The 20,981-nt window shown below is 30.9% G+C and overlaps 2 protein-coding genes across 2 annotated transcripts; both read left to right on the forward strand.

Moving 5' to 3' along the window:
* Positions 1–5,469: 5,469 nt before the first annotated feature.
* On the forward strand, positions 5,470–5,655 carry BDR25DRAFT_224441 (uncharacterized protein; the record flags this gene model as incomplete). Its single annotated transcript, XM_033685145.1, has 1 exon — positions 5,470–5,655. A coding segment is annotated over one exon (186 nt), but the record flags the coding sequence as incomplete, so codon positions are not given.
* A 3,870-nt stretch (positions 5,656–9,525) lies between these two features.
* On the forward strand, positions 9,526–9,696 carry BDR25DRAFT_223926 (uncharacterized protein; the record flags this gene model as incomplete). Its single annotated transcript, XM_033685132.1, has 1 exon — positions 9,526–9,696. A coding segment is annotated over one exon (171 nt), but the record flags the coding sequence as incomplete, so codon positions are not given.
* Between the last annotated feature and the right edge of the window lie 11,285 nt (positions 9,697–20,981).

A 20,981-nucleotide genomic window follows, 5' to 3' on the forward strand; every position in this document is an offset into this window, starting at 1 on the left:
TAATAGTAGAAATAGTGTTAAAGTCTCTAAAATGTAGTATATAACTAGACTAATTAAGTTTTAGATTTATATAGTACTAATTAATTTCTTTAGTGTCTAGCTTTTAAAGCTAATATCTATTTAGCTAAGTGTCTAATTAATTTCTATATGTAGGTTTTTTTATATGTATGCCTTAAGTTAAGACTTACTAATAGTAAAAATCTTTACTGCGCCTATGTTCTATAGTTTACCTTAGTATACTATATAATATTAGTTGTTAAGGATAAACTGCTTAGCATACTCTTTAAGTTTAATGCTATAGATGTTCTTTTCTGTTGCACAGTATAGATAAGCAGCAGAGGTAAAGTACTTAATAGCTTTTTTAGTATTTTTACTCTTTTATTTTATTTTCTTTATATTATGCAAATTATTTTTTTTCTTAAAGTAACTTTTAAAGTCTTAGATGTATAAAGTAATAGCTTTACATAATAAGGTCTTATTATAAAAATCTTTATATAAAGTAATGTACTAGTTCTTTGCTTATGTATAGTTATTATAAAAGTAGTTTAATAACTAACATTTTTCTTTATAGTAGACAAAGCACTTCTTTATCTGTGTACAGTTGTCTTTAGATTATAGCCTAAACCTAGATAGAGATCTTCTATGTTGTCCTGTTCTGCGCAGAGGGAAGCTTTCTTTTTATTATGCAGACTCTTGTTATACAAAGTTATATTAGTAGTTTATATAGTATGCATTAGGCAGTTTCTAGAGGTATTAGTTTACCCTTTAGTCTATAGTAACTTAGAGTAACGCCTGTAGATTACTAAATAAGGCTTTATATAAAGGCTTAATAGTAAACATAGCATGTTTTAGTTCTAGTTATCCTTAATAAGCTTATATAACAGCAGTGTGTAGTAGAACATTCTTTTAAAATTCTGTTTTTAGTGCTCTTTATATAAGTGTAAGCTTATTAATTATTATTTTAAGAACTTTATATAAAGTTTTATTAAAGTTTTATTATTAGTATTATATAAAAGTTATTATTATCTAGTTTATCTAGTACTAGCTATAGTTTATATTAGTATTAAAGTAACTGCTTAAGGTGTTGTATAAATGCTTTTAGTTATGTCTAGAGCTTATGTTATGCATATAGTACATATTTACACAACCTTTTAAAATATCTAGAAAGATGTTTACATACTAAGTTTCCTAGATATCTAGCTATTAACATAGATTAATAAAGATTTTTATTTTATCTATAAAAATGTTATATAGTTAACTTATGTAGTTGTTATTCTTCTTTTATGCTTTTTAGAATTATATAATCTTGTCTGCTAAGAGTTTTTCTTTAGCAGTTTCCCTCTAGGGTGGAAGTTTGTACAGGTTGTAATGTAGTATAGATTGTACAGGTGGTATTAGTAGTGTGTACAATTAAGGGTGTAGAGCAGGCGTTAGGTAGGGTGGCATGTATTGTTTGTACAGTAATTAGTGTAGTGCTAGCTAAGGTGTAGGAGCAGGTAATGCTAGTACGTTTAGTGTTGTTAACAGCATTATGTTTAGTCTACTTTTATATAAAGCCTTATACAGTAATAAAAGTTATGTATAAAGCCTTTTAAGTGTAATTACTTTCTCTTATGCTATATTATACAGCTTCTAGGCTTAGGTACCTTTGTTGCCTAGCTGTAGTGTAATTCTCTTGTCCTTTAGCACTTATATAAGCTCCCTTTTAAACACGCAGCTAAGTGCTAAGAAGTCTTATAGTATTTATTTTTTAAAATTCTTTATATATAAACTTAAAAGAGTAGCGCCTTTTTAAGTTGTTATATATAAATTAGTAATTATATAACTTATATATAATTAAGTTTATTAGCAGAGCTTGCTCTGCTTATTATATTCGGGTTTGCAGAACAAAAAGTTTAGCAGAATCTCCTCTTTTAGACGCGCTAGTTAGTCATAATTTCTTTAGATAAACCCTAGTAACACTATTTCTCTGTTACCTTGTGTGTTTCTTACATTCTTTTTTAAAAAAAATGTATACCTAATATAAGTGCACTTTTATGTTAATTTGCATGTAGTTTGCTCTAGCATGTGTTGTGTAAAACATGTTTAAATTATAGTTAGTTGCGTCTATTCCACCTCTCTAGCTACATTAGTGTGTTAGGGATTTGCATCAGCCACGCTTAGTTGCAGGCTGTGGTAGGTCACGTGCTGCACGTGTTTATCCTACTGCAGTTAAATGTTATTATTATACGTCTATTACCTGTCTAATACTACTTTGCTAAGCATTATGCTGTAACTATTCTTTAACCTAAATAACCTACTTTAATGCGCTAACTGTTACTGTCTACTTAATTCTACAACTAATTAGTAGTTCTTCTAATAGAAGGTGCGTTGTGCTTCTTGTACTACTAAACCCTAGCCTACTAGAAAACGCCTAGTAACCTCTACTGCTCTAGATCCTTTAGCTAACGTAGAGAGAAAATATTACCTACTTACTAATATTACAAACGCAGCAAATATCCCTATAGTTACAGTTTAAAATAATTCTTATTAAAATAGCGTTGCTTGCTCTTATTAAACACACACTGCTTATTCTTGCTAAACACACTTTACCTAATCTTGTTAACTAAACAGTGTTTTTTCTTGTTAACTACTTAACACCTAGTCTTATACTCTTACACTTTTATGTAAATGTAGTAAATGCAACACTACTTTTATTAAAGGCATTAATTAATTTAAGAATAGCGTTAAGTAGAAGGCAAACTATGTAAGTTGTTAAGGTAATTTATAGGCGCGTACTGTACAGCATAAGGCCTTTAAGCTTATACTACTATTAAACCTAGGTCTAACTCCTGCGCTCTTTTAAAATGTGTACTAGTTACATACATTAGAACAGACTTATTAATCTTGTAGACTACACCTATCTAGTAATGTCTCTAGCATTTTAAGTGTTTTTTTTACTCTTTAGTCCTTTTTGTTATTATAAGGAGATCTTTTTAGATAATTCCTAGTTGCCTTATTACAAGAATTAGTAAACAGCAATACTGTGCGTTTGTTAGAGGATAAGGCTAGAATAGATGCTCTATTTAAAGTAGAACAAAGAGCATACAGCATGCTAGAAACGCCTTATATTATGCAATTTACTGCAGATAAATCTTTAAATAATCTAGCACTATTAGATAAAGATAAAAGTCTAATAGCAAAATTTTACTTAGAGCTTAAAAAGATAAATCTAGAGAAATGTAGAGTGTGCAACTAGAGGTAGTTTAATTTAAATATTACTTTATATAAATGCGCTACATGTTAAAAAGATAGGCGCAACTACTTAGACAATCCTAATTAGGTGCCCTTGTAGGGTGCTGCAAATAGGCTAGATCCTAGTCCTGTGCTATCTTATCTTCTAACACTAACTACAACTAAGGAACAACTTCTAGCTAGAGTGCAGATTACAATAAAGCTAAGGCAGCACTAGGGTTAATAGTATAAGTATTAGGGGCATGTTTACTATTTTGCTGTAAATACTACAAAGTTTTTCTTCTGCTTACTACTATTCTTACATAATCTTAATGTTATTATTTTAAAGCTCTTAGCATTTAAAGGTAAAAATGTTAGTGCTATTAATTACTAATTTAAGAAAAACTATAAAGTGTAGTAAACTATTATATTATAGTAGCTTCTATTTCTTAAATCTAACTATCCTAGCTATTGTAACATTAAAATTAACTAAAAAGCACTTAATGCTTTGCCTCTTAACAACTATATTAATAATTAGCTCCCTACTGTTTATGTAACTAAAAAAAAGTTGTTAGCTACTCTAGATAATGTTAATATAAACCTAGTGTCTAATACCTGCGCTAATACTGTTTACAAGCATAATGTTAATCTGCTATTTAATTCTAGTACTACTACTAGTGCAACTAATAACTGTTAATAAAGTGTTGTAGGTGCACTTAGAATACTTAATTAGAGTGTAAGTAAATCTTACACTCCTTCTAGTGTATAACACCTACAGCTGCCTAGTACTAAGCGCTTAATAGTTGGCTTTAGCATAGGTTGTAGCGTTTTGTTATGTCCTATAGCTAGTATCTATCCTAACACTTTAAAATAAGGTGATGTAACTAGCTATTATAGAAGCTTAGTAATAAAAGACCTAGAAATTAAAAAGTTAGAGGATTCTAATTACAAGATTATCCTTAACTTTACTTTAAATGTTGCAGAATTTAAGACCTTGCAATAGTATATCTAGAGGACAACTAATTAGACATACCTTTCTATAGCCTTTATAAGACAGACTCCTTTGTCTAAATTTAGAAACTGTAAGCTGCTGCTAAGCCTAGCATTTTTATCTTTATTTTTATATAAAGTAGTAGAGTTTGTTTAGCTGCGCTTACAAGAAATTAATTATCTATCCTATATTTAGCATCTTATTTGCTATAAGAATAGACAGTTTACACGCTACCTACAGTTCTGTTTTACTGCATTTAACACCCTCCTCTACTAAGAGTCTACTACTAAGGCAGGTTTTTATGTTAAGAAATCTTTTAGTAATAAAGACATTATAGTTAAGTTAATATAGAAAGAGTTTAATTAGCTAGATAGTAGCTAGCATTTTATTAATTCTGTTATAAGGCTTATAGCTAATATTTATAGAACTTAATCCTATTAAGTATAAAAAAGAAAAGTGTTAAAAGTAATAGTTTGTCTATTACCTATCTATTACCTTTATATTACGTGTTTGCTAAAATTAACAAGGTGCGCTAACTACGCTGTCTAACTTTATTTATTATGTTTTCTGCTGCAGATTAACATTAGCACAATTTGTTGCGCTTTATGCTAAGGTTCTTAGTGTAGGAGGATGTAGACTTAAAGCAACACGTTTGCTTTACTTCTAATTTTATCTAAAATAATTTTTATATTATAGCGTATTATTTTAATAAGTAATTTTAGCTTTTTAAAACCTATGTTCTAACTTCTAAGTTTAACAAAACTAACTTTTAGAATTAGTATAAGTAGTAAGGCTAAAGTAGTACACATAATTATAGCCTATACTACTGCAAAGGAGTACTAAACCTAGATTTAAAGTTAGGCAATAATGTAACTAATTTTAATATTGCCTGTATAGCAGCATACTAGGGGTGTTATATATCAGCAATGCACCTAGAGCTGAATCCACAGCAGCTAGTAGACAAGGGTTCTGTGCTGTTACTACTAGCACTAGCTATGTTATTTAACTTTAAAGAGCTCTTAAGTGTCCTTACTTAGTGCTACATTTATTACTGTTTAGCTAGTTATTATTTTAAAAGAAATAAGAAAACTAATATAAAGGTTTACTAATTTAATGCACCTTAGCTCTTATAAATAAGTCTAGGTTTTAAGAAGCTAGCAGACAAGCAGTATAAAAGATTTGCTGCTAAGAGAAACTATATGCGCCTTAACACCTATTTACCTGTACTTGCGCTTAGATGGCGCGTAAATACTAACATATAAGTGTGCACTAGCACTACTAGTGTTGTTAACTATATAGGCGTGTACGCTTTAAAGGGCAAAACACAGACGCAGACTTTTAAGGATATAGCAGGGCAGATATTGCTGTATATTAAACCTAGCAACTTAATGCTCTCTTTTATAGTAAGGCTTTTTAACAAGAGTATTAGCTCTTGTAATTACAGTGCATAGAAGGTTCTGTATACCTTATTTAGTATTATGTTAGTACACTGCAGCTGCACAGTTATTAATGTTAATTATTGTCCTCTTAAATTATAGCTAGTCTTCTTCTTTTTTTAGAGTAAGCAGCCTAAAGATAATTAAGTAGCTAATAAAGGCAATAACGTACTTCATGGGCGAGTCGCTCACACACCCGAGTCGCTTACTTTTGCCAAGACCCCACCCTAACGAACTCTATTATAGCCCATAACAACCCGCTCTAGCACTATATAGTACAGTACAGCCTAGAATATTATTTAGATACTACTTCTGCTTCTTGCTTACACATTTGCGCGTTATGCCTAGTCTAATTGCACTGTCTGCAGCGCCTTTAGGATAGCTTACCTACTTTAGCTTACACCTGCTTCTTTGCCTTCTTCCTATTACTGCGCGCTCTAAACTCCTTTAGAGCTATTAAGCGCAGGCCTTCCTAATTTGTTAAGGTTCTTTCTGCCTTAATCTACTTTCTTTTATATAATTTATATTATGTAGCAGCCTTATTAGCTACTTAAAGCTTAGTAATTTTCTATTACACTAACACTAGCTTATGCGTAATTATTGCTGCTCTTTTTAAGACTTTCTTAAACACCTTAACTATAAAAGTTAGTAAACTATTTATATGCTTTTAAATTCTTATCTTTATAAGCATTAATTATAACCTAAGTTTTAGAGTATTACTTAGGGTTTACAACTGCTAAGGCTTGTTATATATAAGTAGTAGTAGTAATAAAGTGCGCAACTTTATATTAAGGCCTATTATAACTTATTATAGGTTAAAAGAAACTAATCTAGCGCCTTAGAACTCTTCTTAGATATTACTAAAAGTAATTATAGCATTATAAGCTGCTTTAAAGCATAGTAGAAACTTTATTTTTATAATATAAGTAATCTAGTTATGTATAAGGTTTTTAGCTTAGCACTTATACACCTTCTTTAAAAAAGTAAAACAACTTACATTAAGTAGCTATAAAAAGTGTAATAAGTAAAAAAGTATGTAGATAGTAATAATCTTATTATCTTTATAGTATTACTAAAAATAAAGTAAGTTATAGCTTTTATAGCTGTTAATAACTAGCAGACAGTAGCTGCTAATAGTACGCTTCTTTATATGCGCGTTAAAGTGCTTTAACTAGTCTAGACTAAGCTAATTAGTAGTCTAGCTGTGCTTAAAGATTATAATAACTTAATTCTAAAGTAGATTTTTTTTTATACTAATTTAAAAAGTAGTTGCTACTCTAAAAGATAATAAAGAGCAGAATAGCCTACTCTTTAGCATTAATGCCCTAAATAGCTGTTGTCTACTTCTAGTTACCTAGCTAGACTGCTTTTAGCTGTTCTTATCTCTCTAAACTTATAATAACTGCTCTAGTAGATATCTAGCCTATTATAAACCCTATTTTATTAAAGTTATACATGTTATTATTCTAGATGCTATACTTAGCTTTAATATTCTTTATAAAGTTAAACTAGCTTTAAATTACTACAGGATTTTTATAAAAAGCTTTTTTATAGTTATACTTACACTTAAACTTTACTTTAAGCTTTAAGTAACACTTAATAAATGTATTAAGCTAGTTTATGCTAATATAGCCTATATTACACTTAGCGTGTAAAGAATTAGCTATATTAGCTACAGCTGCTAGCTAGAGGGGAAATCCTTGCGCATTTAGCTTAAGTATGTGCTAAATAATTACCTGCTTTTTATTATTATCTAGCTTCTATAAGTTAGCTATATAATTAGCTTAGAAAGGTTATCTAGCGCGTTAGTTGCTTATTATCTTTTAAAAGACCCTGTAGATAGCTGCAGCGTGTTAGTTAAAAAGTGTTGTGTCTTGTTTAAAAGCCTAGAGCGTAAGCTGCATCTAATGTTCTTTTAACACGTTTAAGTAGTGTTATTAGGAATACATTAGTGTAGAAAGAGTAGTGTGGTAGAGTCTTAGCAAAAGTAAGCAACTTAGGTGTGTAAGCGACTTGCCTATAAAGTACGTTAAAGCTAAAACTTATACTCTTTAAAAAGGTAAAAGCATACTGCAGAAGTACATTAAACGCCTAGTAGCCCTTTCTAATATCTGCTATTTAGATTACCTACTTTATTTTAATTATAATAAGCGCCTAAAGCGCAGGCCTTAAGCAAAACTATAAATTCTTAACTTTATTTCTTAGTATAAACTGTCTATTAACATTAAAAACTTCTTTTATGTTAAATTAACATTGCACTATCTATTTTAGACAACTTTAGAGTTATACTGTGTTAATAGGCAGGTATTTGCTACTTTTACTAAGGCTTATACAAAATGCTAAATGTTATGCTATTATACACTATTAGATTCTTATAGTGACCTAAAAGTGTAAGAAGAAGAGGAGGATCCTAAGTGGGAGAATGTAGTACCTAAAAAGAGTCTCTCTTTTAATAAGCTTGCTTATCTCTAACCTAGAGATGCAGGTATCTCTGTTAATAATAAGTCCTTAGGAGATTAGCTAATTAACTATGCTAAGAATTAGAAGCATAAGGCTTACTTTAACACATTTTATTTAGATCCTATGTTATATTAGTAAGATATTAAGCAGAACTATCTAGTTAAGAATGCACCTATAGTGTCTATTACTATGTCTAATAACTTGCAAGCTAAGTAGCAGTTGCTATATAACTTAATTATTAATTATTACACTACTTTTCTTACTAAACAGTCCCTATAATAATTGCTTGTTAATCTTAATAGTGTTAAAGGGACTAAAAAAATATATGTAATTAAGATAATATTATTTAAGCTAGAAATGTTAGCAGCTAAGCATAATGTTGCTTTACCTATTTTGTGATGCGCACCTACTAGCGTTGCTGCTTATCTTATATCTAGGACAACTTTAAATTCTGTTTTCTGTATTCTAATTACTATTAAACTAGGACCTTTGCTACTACTTATTAGTGCTAGCTTATAAGCTTTACAAGCTTAACTATATTCTATAAAGTATATTATTATTAACAAGAAGTTAATAGTTAGACTTAAAATGTTATCTTAGATTTATAGAAGATGTTTATAGGCGTTTCCTTAGAGTACAGCTCTATTTAGCAGTATTAATATTATCCTATTAGGAGACTTTAGCTAGCTTTCTCTAGTAGGCAGGCGCCTACTATTTAATAGCTCTAGTAATAGTTCTGTCCTTAACTACTATAGTTAACTACTATATTAGCAATTCACAAAGACAGTTGTTTTTAATGTAGTTATAAGACAGTAAGAAGATAGCTAGTTATAATTTTATAAAGCCCTTAGCTGTCTTTATAAAGGTACAAGCACATAAAATAACTAGAACTTGTTTATAAGCTGTTGCAGTGCTTCTCTTACTAAAAGTAAGCGCTTTTTCTTCTCTACCTTTATTTGTTTATGTAAGAAAAGGGTAGAGGTATCTATAATTAATTATTAAAGTATAAGGGATTTATGTGCACCTGTAATTATAGCTTACGCTTAGCATAATTATAGTAAGCTAGCTAAGGTGTCTACTGTAGATAGTAGCAATCTTTATAGTTTACTTCCTCTATGCATTAGTAGGCGTGTTATGCTATTACATAACATCTAGACTAAGGCAGGTCTTGTAAATAGATCTACTAGGGAAGTTAATAACATTATATAGTTGTTAAGTGTAACTAATTATTGCAAAAAGGCGCTAAAGGCAGTTCTTATAGCCTTTCCTAATTATATAGGTCTAGGTTTGTATGTGCAAGCTAATAGTTAGGTAGTTGTTTTAATTTTCTTTATTTACTAAAAGTTCTATTAGAACTAGGCAGTAGTCTTATAAACACAGTTTTCTTTTTGTTTAGCCTAGGCTATTACTATTTATAAGTCTTAGGGACTTAGTTTAGACAGAGCAGTTCTTTATATAAGTAGAAGCTGTAATTATGCACTAGAGCTTATGTATGTAGCAGTGTTGCAGGTTAAATCCCTTAAAAGGCTTATGTTTAACAAACCTTTCTCTTTTAGTTACTTAAAAAATTCTTACTCTACTATAATTAGTAAGTAAAATGCTAATATAAGTTAGAGGTCGCAGCAATTAGTTAGAAGTATAAACTGTTTATTTAAGTAGCTAACGTACCTAACGGGTTGGCCGGCCACACAGGTTAGCCGGCTACTTTTGCTAAGCCCCTACTAAAACTACCCTATTCTCTCGCAAAACAGCCTACTTTAGCCCTATATAAAGTAATACAACATAAGATATTATTTAGAGTCTACTTCTGCTACTTACTTATATGTATGTAAGTTATACCTAGTCTAATTACACTACTTGCATTACTTTTAACTTAGCTTACCTTTTTTAGCACGCACCTATGTCTTTAGCTTCTTTCTATTACTACGCGCTCTAAACTCCTTTAGAGTAGTTAGACAAGCTCTATTCTTAACTATTAAGGTCTTTTTTGCCTAAATTTACTTTTTTTTATGTAATCTATGTTACGTAGCAGCCTTATTTACTGCTTAAAGCTTTATAATCTTATAGCCTACCTTATTATATTAATGCTCTAGATAACTATTATCTACTTTCTATTACTTTACTATATTGCCTTTAGCTGTTTTTGTCTCTCTAAAGCTGTAACAACTACTCTAGTTAATATCTAGCCTATTATAAAGCTTAACTTGTTAAAGTTATACCTGTTTTTATTCTAGATACTGTACTTAGCTTTTATGTTAGCTACTAGGTAAAACTAGCCCTAGATAACCTCTAGATCCTTATAAAGCGCTCTTTTATAATTATACTTATAATTAAACTTTATTATAAACTTAAAGTAGTGCTTAACCTACATACTAGTCTAGTTTAAGCTAACCTAGCCTAGATTGCGCTCTGCAGGTAAGAAATTAGCTATATTAGCTATAGCTGCAAGCCTAGGGGGAAATCTATGTGTAATAAGCTTAAGTATGTACTTAACAACTACCTTTTTTTTAAGCTTAGTTAGATTCTTTAATTTAAGCTAGTATTCTGCTTATAAAGGCTGTCTAGCGCGTTAATTGCTTAGTGTTGTGTAAGAGACATTATAGATAGCTGCAGCGTGTTATAAGAAGAGTTTTAAGTCTTACTTAAAAGCCTAAAGAGCAAGCTGTATCTAACGTTCTTTAAAAGATTTAATCTAGTGTTGTTGTTAAGGCATTATGTAGATAGGTAGAGTTTAGTAGGGGCTTAGCAAAAGTGGCCGGCCGACCTGTGTGGCTGGCCAACCTGTTAGGTACGTTACAAGTTATCTAATATGTCTAGGCTACTTCCTCTTCTACTTCTAGTGCTTGTCTAGCTTAAGTATGTTAATAAACTAGGTTAAATCTACTAGCACTATGTTATCCCTAGCTTAAATAGTATCTAGCAGGTACTTTGTGTCCTCTATGTTAAACTAATTTGTCTAGAATGCAGCTTAATGTCTGCGTAATATTATTAGCTAGTGTCTAATACTTTACCTAATACTAAACTTACTTAAGATTATTAAGAAACTTATAATTAAATAGTTTTAAGAGACTAATACTCTTATCTAAGGTTGCTAGTTAAATATTAGAAGCTAGAAAGTAACTACCTAGCTGTGCAGCATACAATACTGTTATAATTACCTGTTTAGCCCTTAAGAATAGTATCTTAAAAGGTAGAATTAGTAGCTAGGAGGGACTGTTAATAGCAATAACTTTATAAAAAGCTTAATTATTAAAGTTAAATGCTAATTTAACTATAGTAGACTATATTTTACTATTAGCCTACTTAAGGAATATTATAGCTGTTAATAGGAAACTTACTTAACATTAACAGTCTTAAATATTGTTGCTAATAGGTAGTAAGTACCTAGAAAAGCCTGCACATATCTAGTCTACATAGCGCTGTAAAGTATTAGATAGGTATTAGATAGGTATTAGATAGGTATTAGACAGGTATTAGACAGGTATTAGACTAGTATTAGACAGGTATTAGACGTATTAGGTGGCATATGCTTACCTGGAATACAGTATCGCTTATATGCTAGACATAGGCGCAGAAGTTGTGCATCTTTAGAAATTTAATCTTCTTATTAGTACTAGTAACTGCATCTACTAATATTAATTTAATATATCTCTATTAGCGCAGCTTATTAGCTTTCTTCACGTCTGTTATTAGTACTGCAGAGAGTAGACTGCTATTATTTAAAGTGTTATTATATTAGAGATTAACAGCGTTTATAGGCTCTAGACTGTTAATATCTATAGGCTTTATGTCTAGGTAGCAGTGTTAGGGAGGCATATATGCGTCTAGGAGTTTAAAGAGCGTAGTTTACTTAATAAAGAATGCATATTAATTACTAAATTTACTAAGGTCTATACTACGCTTAATAGCCTTTTAGCTATAATGTTTACTCTTACTAAATTTATAATAAATTAGCTACTGTCTATTACCTATTTAATACTATATGCACTTACTATATTACTATTGCAACATTCTTAGATTACACACATAGGTGTGCTTCTAGTTTAGACTTCTTATTATTATTATATTTAGCATCTAATAGATGCTATACTGCTAGGCGGAATTTGTTAGTCTAGAATTTAGAGTAGGCTGTATTAGTTGTAATACAGTCTAAATTGCGCTAGGCGCCCTCTCTAGTTAGCAGGGTCTGCTGCTTTAGATTTTGCACTATGCTTAGGTTAGTAGAGTATTCTAATAGGCTTTTCTTGCGCTTTACTATAGTGCATGTAGTAGTAATAAATAAGTAATAAATAATTTACATAAAAATTTATGTAATGTTACGCTATACTAAAATTAACTAGTAGCGTTATAGAAGTAAAAAGGTATATGTAAGTCTAAGCAATTAAAGTCCTTAAACATATGCGCAGGCTATTGCATTATTTAGGCAGCAGCCTACTACATAGTGTAGTGTGTTGCTACAGTAAATAGTAGTAAGCTAGTTAAAAAATTTTTATTTATTAAAGATTTTACTTTTACTTACTTTTACTATAGTTTTATGTGTTTAATATAACATCTAATACTGCGTTTAATACTGCTAAATATAATAGTTTATTATAAACTTAGAGTTTTTAACATAATTTATAAGAGCTAGTTGCATAATAGTACGCGTTCTTAGTTGCTAGTATAATATTAGTAACGCAGTTAGGGTCCTAGTAAAGTTACTAGGTAAGTAGTAAAAGTAAAGGTTAGCTTTAACTAGGTTACTACCTAACTTTTTAAACTTTTGCACTTACACTCTTACTGCTACTTACCCTAAAACTAACCTGCTGCTAAGTAGTAGCTTTTTTACACTATTTTTACTAACTTCTACTCTATGTATGTACTTATTTACTTATAATGCTATTTTATGCTAATATTAGTTTAGACTTATATCTAGTTTATTACTTTCTCTATAGCATTTACTTAGTTAAAATGTCTTGCTCTTGTCTTCCTCTAGTAAATAGTGCTAAGAAGAGTATAGTAATAGTAATAGACATAGTAATAGACACTACTAATGCATTTTAGCTCTCTTTAGAAAAACTCTACGCAAAGCTTCTTACAAAGCGCCTTAAAAAGCTCCCTACCCTGCTCTTAGGCTAGACAAAGGACAGAAGAGTTAGAAGACTTCTTGCTAGAAGTGTAGTAATCTGCCGCCCTTACAGTAAATTACTTATAGGAAGGAAGGCGCCTGTGTTCTATTATAGAAGGGGACTAGTAAGAGTTAAAAGCTTTAGAAGGATAAGTGTATGTTAAATTTTATTTCTATGTACCTTATCTTATACTAATTATAGGTAGTGGCAACACTTTAACAGATTAAGTATTACTAGTTAGCTAAGCAGAATACTTACTTCTTCTTTACTGTTAATCCTTTTTATTATCTAGTTTATAAAATTACCTAGAATGTTAGTTATAATAACTCTGTTACTTTCTAGTAAAGCGCTTAAGCACTCTGTGCATTATAGACAACTGCTAAGTCCTTTATTATAACTTTAATAAAGTGTAGGTGTTAATAAGTTAGTATTAGACAAGGTATTAGACTAATAGGGTTATAAGTATGTAATAGGCTGCTATTTATAGCAAACATATTACTATCTAGGCTTAAGATGTTAAATTTGTTATCTATATTGCTTAGGACTTTAGATAGTACTACAATTTCGCAAATAATTATTTAGATAGGAAGAAGTAGGGTCTCTTCTAGTCTATAGCGTTTATTAGTGGTATAGGCATCTACCTAGTTAGGCTAGTGCTTAGAATAATTCACTTTTTAAGGGTTTTTAGGCTGCAGATAGCTCTAGTCTGTCTGCTACACTTACAGCCTTCTTACTAAAGCCACTTACAATACAAAATAATTTCCTGCGAAGAGTTTTTAAGCATAAAATAATAGCGTACTTAAAGTAAGCTCTGCTTTTACAGATTATTTATAAACTGTTGTAGTATTTTAGGCTTATTAGAGCCTTTAACATGTTAATCTTGTTATTCTAGTACTCTAGGCTAGTCTTATTCTATAGTGTTGCCTCTAATATTCTTATGTTTTTTATAAGTTGTTTATATAATAAAAATTATTTCTTATTTTTTTTATTATTATATAAAGTTGTTAGTTGCTAGTAGAATTTTATTATAATAGTATAGTTAATTGCTTTTCTAGTAGATTACATAGGTACTGCTATTGTCTAGCTGCTAGGTTGTGCAGCTTTAATAGCTTTAGTGTGCGCCTTACACTATCTCCTTCTTACTTTGTATAGTAGCAGAGCTTGCTGTATAATGTAAAGGATTAATCTGCTATTATCTAGCTACTAGGTTATACAGCTTTAATAGCTTTAGTGTGCGTCTTGCACTATCTTCTCCTTACTTTATACAGTAGCAGAGCTTGCTGTATAATGTAAAAGATTAATCTACTATTCTAAAAATAAGTAACTAAACAAAGTACCTTATAAAGCGTAGGTGCTTTGTTGTTACTTTTTCTAAAAAATAAGTAATAAAATAAAGTACTTTATAAAGTGTAAGTACTTTATTATTACTTTTACTAATTTATAGTTAATTAAATTAACTACTAATTAGTGTTAAATAGGCTCTAATAGCTAGCTGCTTATAGTATAAGCACTTAAGAAGTAAAAGTAAGAGTAGTGTATAGTGTGCACAGTGTATAAGGTAGGTAAAGTAAGGGCAACATGTTTCTAGTTCTATTACTCTTATCTTTCCTCTATATAGAGAAAAAGGGGGATATCTAGATGTTTGCGCACAGAGGTTCGCGCACAAGCATCATGTGACATAGATACGTGATCCTGCTCGTGCGCGATCGCTTGTATCCAGGCCGCGACGCTGCTGCTGCGTACAGACAGTTAAGTCTATTTATAATAAAGGCTTACTATTATTTAAACATAAGTTTTTTACTATCTATAAAGTTCTTAATCTTAGGCATAAGTTTAGTAAAGTAGCTTTAAAAAAGCTTAAAAGTGCCTAAAAAGTCTCTTACTATTAGTGTAGCAGAGGTAATTTAAGGCATTATTAAAAGTAATTTAGTAGTTAGTAAAAGTTAATTAAGACTAATAGTTTTTAATCTAGTTAGCTGTTTAATTTATACTCTTAATTAAGTAACTTAGTTTTTAAGAGCTATGCTGCTAAAATTTAACTCTAAATCTAGTAGGTTTTTAGCTTTAGGTCTTACAAAAGAGGGTTTAGCTATTAAAGTTAGTAGTTATTTAGCTTTAGTAGTAAAAATCTTGCCTTAGCTATAGCTAAAGCGTGTTGTAAGCTTTGTACTAAGGTCTAAGAGTAGTTAAAGGTTAGGCATTAGTAGTTGTCTTTAATCTTAATAAGTTATTAGTAGTTTTTAAGTTTCTACTTTAGCACACTTTTTACAACTTTTCTAAAGGTAATCTTAATTACTAAGAATAGAAAGTTCTAAAGTTAAAAGCTTTAGTTAATAGAAGGTCTTTAAAATTTTATTTATAATAACTAAATAATTTAATATAATAGTGTGTAAAAACTGTAACCTAAACTAAATTAAACACTTTCTAAAGTTTAATGTAGTTAAACAAATAATTAATATAATATTATTAATAGAGCTGTTACTAGTAAAAGTAAGTTTTCTAATATAATGTAACAGCACAGGCAAGACAATAGGTCTAAATGCAGTAGGAATCTACTTAGAGGCATATAGAAGTGCGTGGGGACTCTGAACCTAGGAATACTATTAACACCTATAGGCCTTGTACAAAAGGATATTAGAAAACTATTAAGCTAGCTACAGGGGCAAGGTGCGACTAAATACATAAGGGAATAGGGGTAACTGCAGGGGACTAGGTCGAGTCATGGTCAGGACCGATACGGGGGCCCTTCGGATAGGATCCGAGCGACCCGAGATGGAACGATTCGTAGAATCGTTACAATCACTAAACCCTTGATAAAAATACTATCTAAGATTAGTTTCTGCTGCCTATTATATAGAATATAATAAACTAACTCTATAGAATTGTTAGATATGCGCACCTACTGTCAAGACAGGAGGAACGCTGGACGAAAGCTGCTACATAGTACGAGCAATAAGCTCGAACAGTATGTTGCTGCAATTGCTGCATGTTGCAGCATTTTGCAACTAATTGCAGCATGTTGCAGCTGGTCGCGCATAGAGCTAGTGCGCGAGGGACTCGGACCGGAAAAACAAAGCCGAGCAACACAAGCAGAGCAGACAAAAAGAAAAACAAACATTGATAAATTAATACAATAAATCATCATCCTATACATCATATCCAAAACCCATCATTTATCTCAGGAAGCCTAGAAACAGTGCTTTAATCTAACAAGAATACTTGTTAGTAATTAGCATTTAACTCTACTCTTGTCAGATTGAAGCACTGTTTCTGGGCTTCCTGAGATGAATGATGGGTTTGGATATGATGTATGGGATGATGATTTATTTTTTTGATTTATTGATCCTTTTTCTGCTCTACTCGTGTTGCTCGGCTTTTTGTTTTGCCGATCCGAGTCCCTCGCGCACTTGCCCTATGCGCGACCAGCTTGCAACATGCTGCAATTTGCTGCAAAATGCTGCAACATGCTGCAACATGCTGCAAAATGCTGCAATTTGCTGCAACATGCAGCAATTTGCAGCAACATACTGTTCGAGCTTATTGCTCGTACTATGTAGCAGCTTTCGTCAAGCGTTCCTCCTGTCTTGACAGAAGGTGCGCATATCTGACAACTCTTTTGTAATGCTCTGTGCTTTATATGCATAGAAATTAATTAACAGTCTCTTACTAGGTCTACTATTGCTAATTTACAGTGCGCAGCTAATTTATTATTATATCTTAGCTCTGCTACATAAGTTACATTAGACTGTTGTAATTCCTTTAATTTGCACCCTCTTAGCTTGCTGTACAAGGTGTTTAAGTGTAGCTAGTCTAAGGTGTCTAAGACGCTTATGCTATAGCTCTACTAATGCCTTTTATAGACTATGTTTAGTTCTTAGGTTAATTATATATATATAATATAAGCTCTCTTATAGTAGATAGTACGCTAACACCTATTAGCTATAAATCTCTATAAGATCTCTAATTATTATTCTATCTAGAGCCTTTAAAGTAGTTAGCTCTACTTATGTATCCTACTAGATTCCTCTTTGTTGTAGTAGGCAGAACAAGACTAGGTTGCACAACAGGTCTAGGCACAGTGCAATGTTATGTAGTATAAGACTGTATACTTAACTATGTGTTCTATGCTTACTTTTTAAGCTTAGTGTAATTAATCTATAGCTTTAAATTTATATATAAGAGTTTCTAGACTAGATAAAGTCTTTTAGTGTTAGTAAACAATAGTTATAGATCTAATTAGAATTATTTATAATATAGCATGTTAAGCCTAAGTTAAGGATAAATAATTCTTTTAGTAGATATCTATTCTAGTTTAAATTAACTATAGCTAGTAATGCAGCTGCCTTAATTCTTAATACTTCTTAGCCTTTAAGTTAGTTTTCTTATATCTCTAGCATAGGTGTATATAAACTCTTTAAAATTAGTATCTTTAAATTATGTCTACGCTGCTCTCTAAGTAGGCCTTAAAATTCTAAGTTATACTTACACTTTAATGCTATAAGCTTTTTAACTTTTTTATTTAGCATCTACTAGTCTAGTGCTCTGTCTAAATAGACATAAAAGTAATCCTTTAGTATATAAATATGTCTACATGTAGGATATTTAGTGCCTTTTGTTTTAGCAGGTTTCTAGCTTAAAAATAACTTCCTGTTATTTTTTTAATAACATTAATGTTAAAGTCTACTTTATTTTCTTAACATTATAACTTTTACACTACAGGCGTCTTTATTTATGCCCTAGGTAGTTTTCTTACTTTTAGTAAAATATAATAAGTTATCTATTATAAAGGCAGCTTTATGCTTTTTTATATATATTAGATAATTTAACATTATGTGTTTTTAAAAGCTCTTTATTATTTTTTTTTAATTTATGTTTAACTAGTGTAAACTGTCTGCTTTTCTAAAAAGTTATAGACTAATAAAAGGCAACTTTATTTATAGTAGTTAGAAAGTCCTTTGTAACAGCATTAAACTGTGTTATTTCTAGAACATTTTGTGTCTCTGCTTCTATAGCAGCGTAATTATACTCTGCTAGCTACAGGTCTTATGTGCTTATGTTTCTTAGTAGCTTTAAAAATGTATTATATTAGTTGCGCACATGTTCTTATTTAAATTAGTTGTTAATACTAACTATAGCTTTAAAGTTTATAATCTACTATTTAAGTAGTTAATCTAGGGAACAGCATGTACACTGTAGATGCAGGCTAACTATTAACTAGATAAAGATAATAATCTATTAAAAGCTTAATTACTCTTTTTTATAATTATGTCTATTACTCTTATACTTGTTAGCCTTAATCTTGTAGTATTTAATAGCTTCTTTAAAGGCTCTAAGACTGCTTGTTAATAGCTTGTTTATGTGCGTAGGCGTTTTAACATTAGAGGCTGGTGAAAACTTAGCTATTAGCGGCATCTCTGGAGCTCTTAGTTTGGAGATCATTTAGGTGGTCAACTTAGGATCCACTTGCGGCCAGATGCTGTGCGCTACACATCTCAATTGCAGCTGCATCATCTAGGCTCTGTAGTCAGTGTGGTCTCGAAGGACGACTGTCACGTCTCGAGGAGGCTGGGTGGCCATTTTGTATTAATGGAGGCACTGAGACTCTTAATTATTAGATTAAAGCACTGTTTCTAGGCTTCCTAAGATAAATGATGGGTTTTAGATATAATGTATAGGATGATGATTAATTGTCTTAATTAATTAATGTTTCTTATTCTTTTTTTTTCTGCTCTGCTCGTGTTGCTCGGCTTTGTTTTTCCAGTCTGAGTCCCTCGCGCACTAGCCCTATGCGCGACCAGCTGCAACATGCTGCAATTTGTTGCAAAATGCTGCAACATGCAGCAATTTGCAGCAACATACTGTTCGAGCTTATTGCTCGTACTATGTAGCAGCTTTCGTCCAGCGTTCCTCCTGTCTTGACAGTAGGTGCGCATATCTAACATAGTGTCTAAAGAACTCTAGGCCTAGGAGAAGGTTAGGTGTTTAAAAAAGGAAGGGAACTTAGCCTAGACAGGTGTACAGGCTGTTAACGCGGAGTTATAGAAGTAGAGAGGTGCGGCTAACTGTAGTTTGCCCTTTAACAGTAGTATAAGGTGCTTAGGTTAAACAGTTCCTAATTAGAAACAAGATAAAGGTATATATAGTGTAAAATATATAATTAGTATTACTTCTTTTTAAAAAGTAGTAATGCTAATTAGTCTATGTAATAATAAACTAAACTTTAATTACAACCTTTTATAATAGTTAGGATCTTAAACTATATACATAGGGTTTTCTAGGTTGCGCGCCTTAAGCGCTGTTAGCGCTTATGCTCTAGCAGCGCGCATTGCATACACTGCATGCAATTGTCTTCTGCTTATTAGATAATGCATTTAGTTATGTATTAGTCTAATAACTCTGTCTATTCCTTGTCTGTTAGGTCACGTGACTTAACTGGTGGGGTGATAAGAGGGTTCTAGCCTTGTTTGTTTAAACAGTGGGGCACAGTAGGTTAGTAGCTTACAGTCTAATCGTAGGTCGTAACAAAAGGTTACTAAAAATATAGACTTTAGACAGACTAGGTACAACAACAGGAAACTAATATAGAAAATATTAAGTTAGACAAAACCCTAGATTACAATGTTATATACTATAATGCAAAAGCGCTAGTAGCAGTTAGACAGAGAATTAGCTAAAGCCTTACAACAGAATTTACATTAGAGAAACGCAAAGGAATTGCCCTAATTAATAGCAGATGCATGTTTACTGCTGTAGACTTTAACTAGGTAGATAATTAGAACATACTATATAACGTAAAGAATTAACTTTTTAAGGTCTTACTTATAGACGCATTATTAATTAAGTTTAAAAAAAGATACATCTGCCTTAAAATAACAGAACTTAAGCTAGGAACAAAGAACACCTATAACTAAAAGTCCTTTAGTATATTACTATTAGAAGGTAAATACTAAGCTATACTAGGCTATAACTAGCTACGTAAACATAACTCTAAGATTAACTAGAGAAACATAACTATCTAGACTCTTAAACAACACGCTACTATAACCTAGTTAGCGTGCTACAAAGATACTTGTCTAGCACATAAACAAGTAAAGCAAGGAGCTAGTTAGTACCCTAAGAAGTAAAAACTAAAAAAGTTCCCCTACTAGAAATTTAAGGCTAGAGTAATCTAAATAATAAAAGAAAAACTAAAGAAAACTACACTTAAGGAAATGCCTACTAACAAAGAAGTAAAATAGGCTAGAATGTATTAAATAAGGCAAGAAGTAGAGTACACAATCTCTAAAGAATATAGCAACTACTAAGACATGTTTAAAACCTCTAAAGACCTAAAAGAACTTCTACTACATTAGCTTTAGAACTACGCTATAAACCTAAAACTAAACCTATAGTTAAAAACTTATAAGCTAAGGCTTTTAATAAAACTAAAAGAAAAAGGCATTATAAGAATATGTAAATAAAATGCTAGCAAAAGGCTATATCTAAGAAAGTAATAGCCTAATAGCATTAGCAGTAGTATTTACAAAGAAGAAAGAAGAAAAAATAACAGTTTATTAAGACTATTAAACTCTTAATAAAAACACTATTTAAGACTAGTTTCTACTTCTAATTATATAGGACATTATAAACTAGTTAGCAGGAACTACACATTTTACAAAATTTAATGTACAAAACAGGTTTAATAAAATACAGATTAAAGAAGGCTATAAATAAATAACTGCTTTTAGAACTCTAAGCGCCTTATATAAACTTTTTATTATACTGTTTAGATTA

The sequence above is a fragment of the Lindgomyces ingoldianus genome (genome assembly GCF_010093535.1).
Source record: "Lindgomyces ingoldianus strain ATCC 200398 unplaced genomic scaffold BDR25scaffold_15, whole genome shotgun sequence".
In the NCBI taxonomy this organism is placed as follows: Eukaryota; Fungi; Ascomycota; class Dothideomycetes; order Pleosporales; family Lindgomycetaceae; genus Lindgomyces; species Lindgomyces ingoldianus.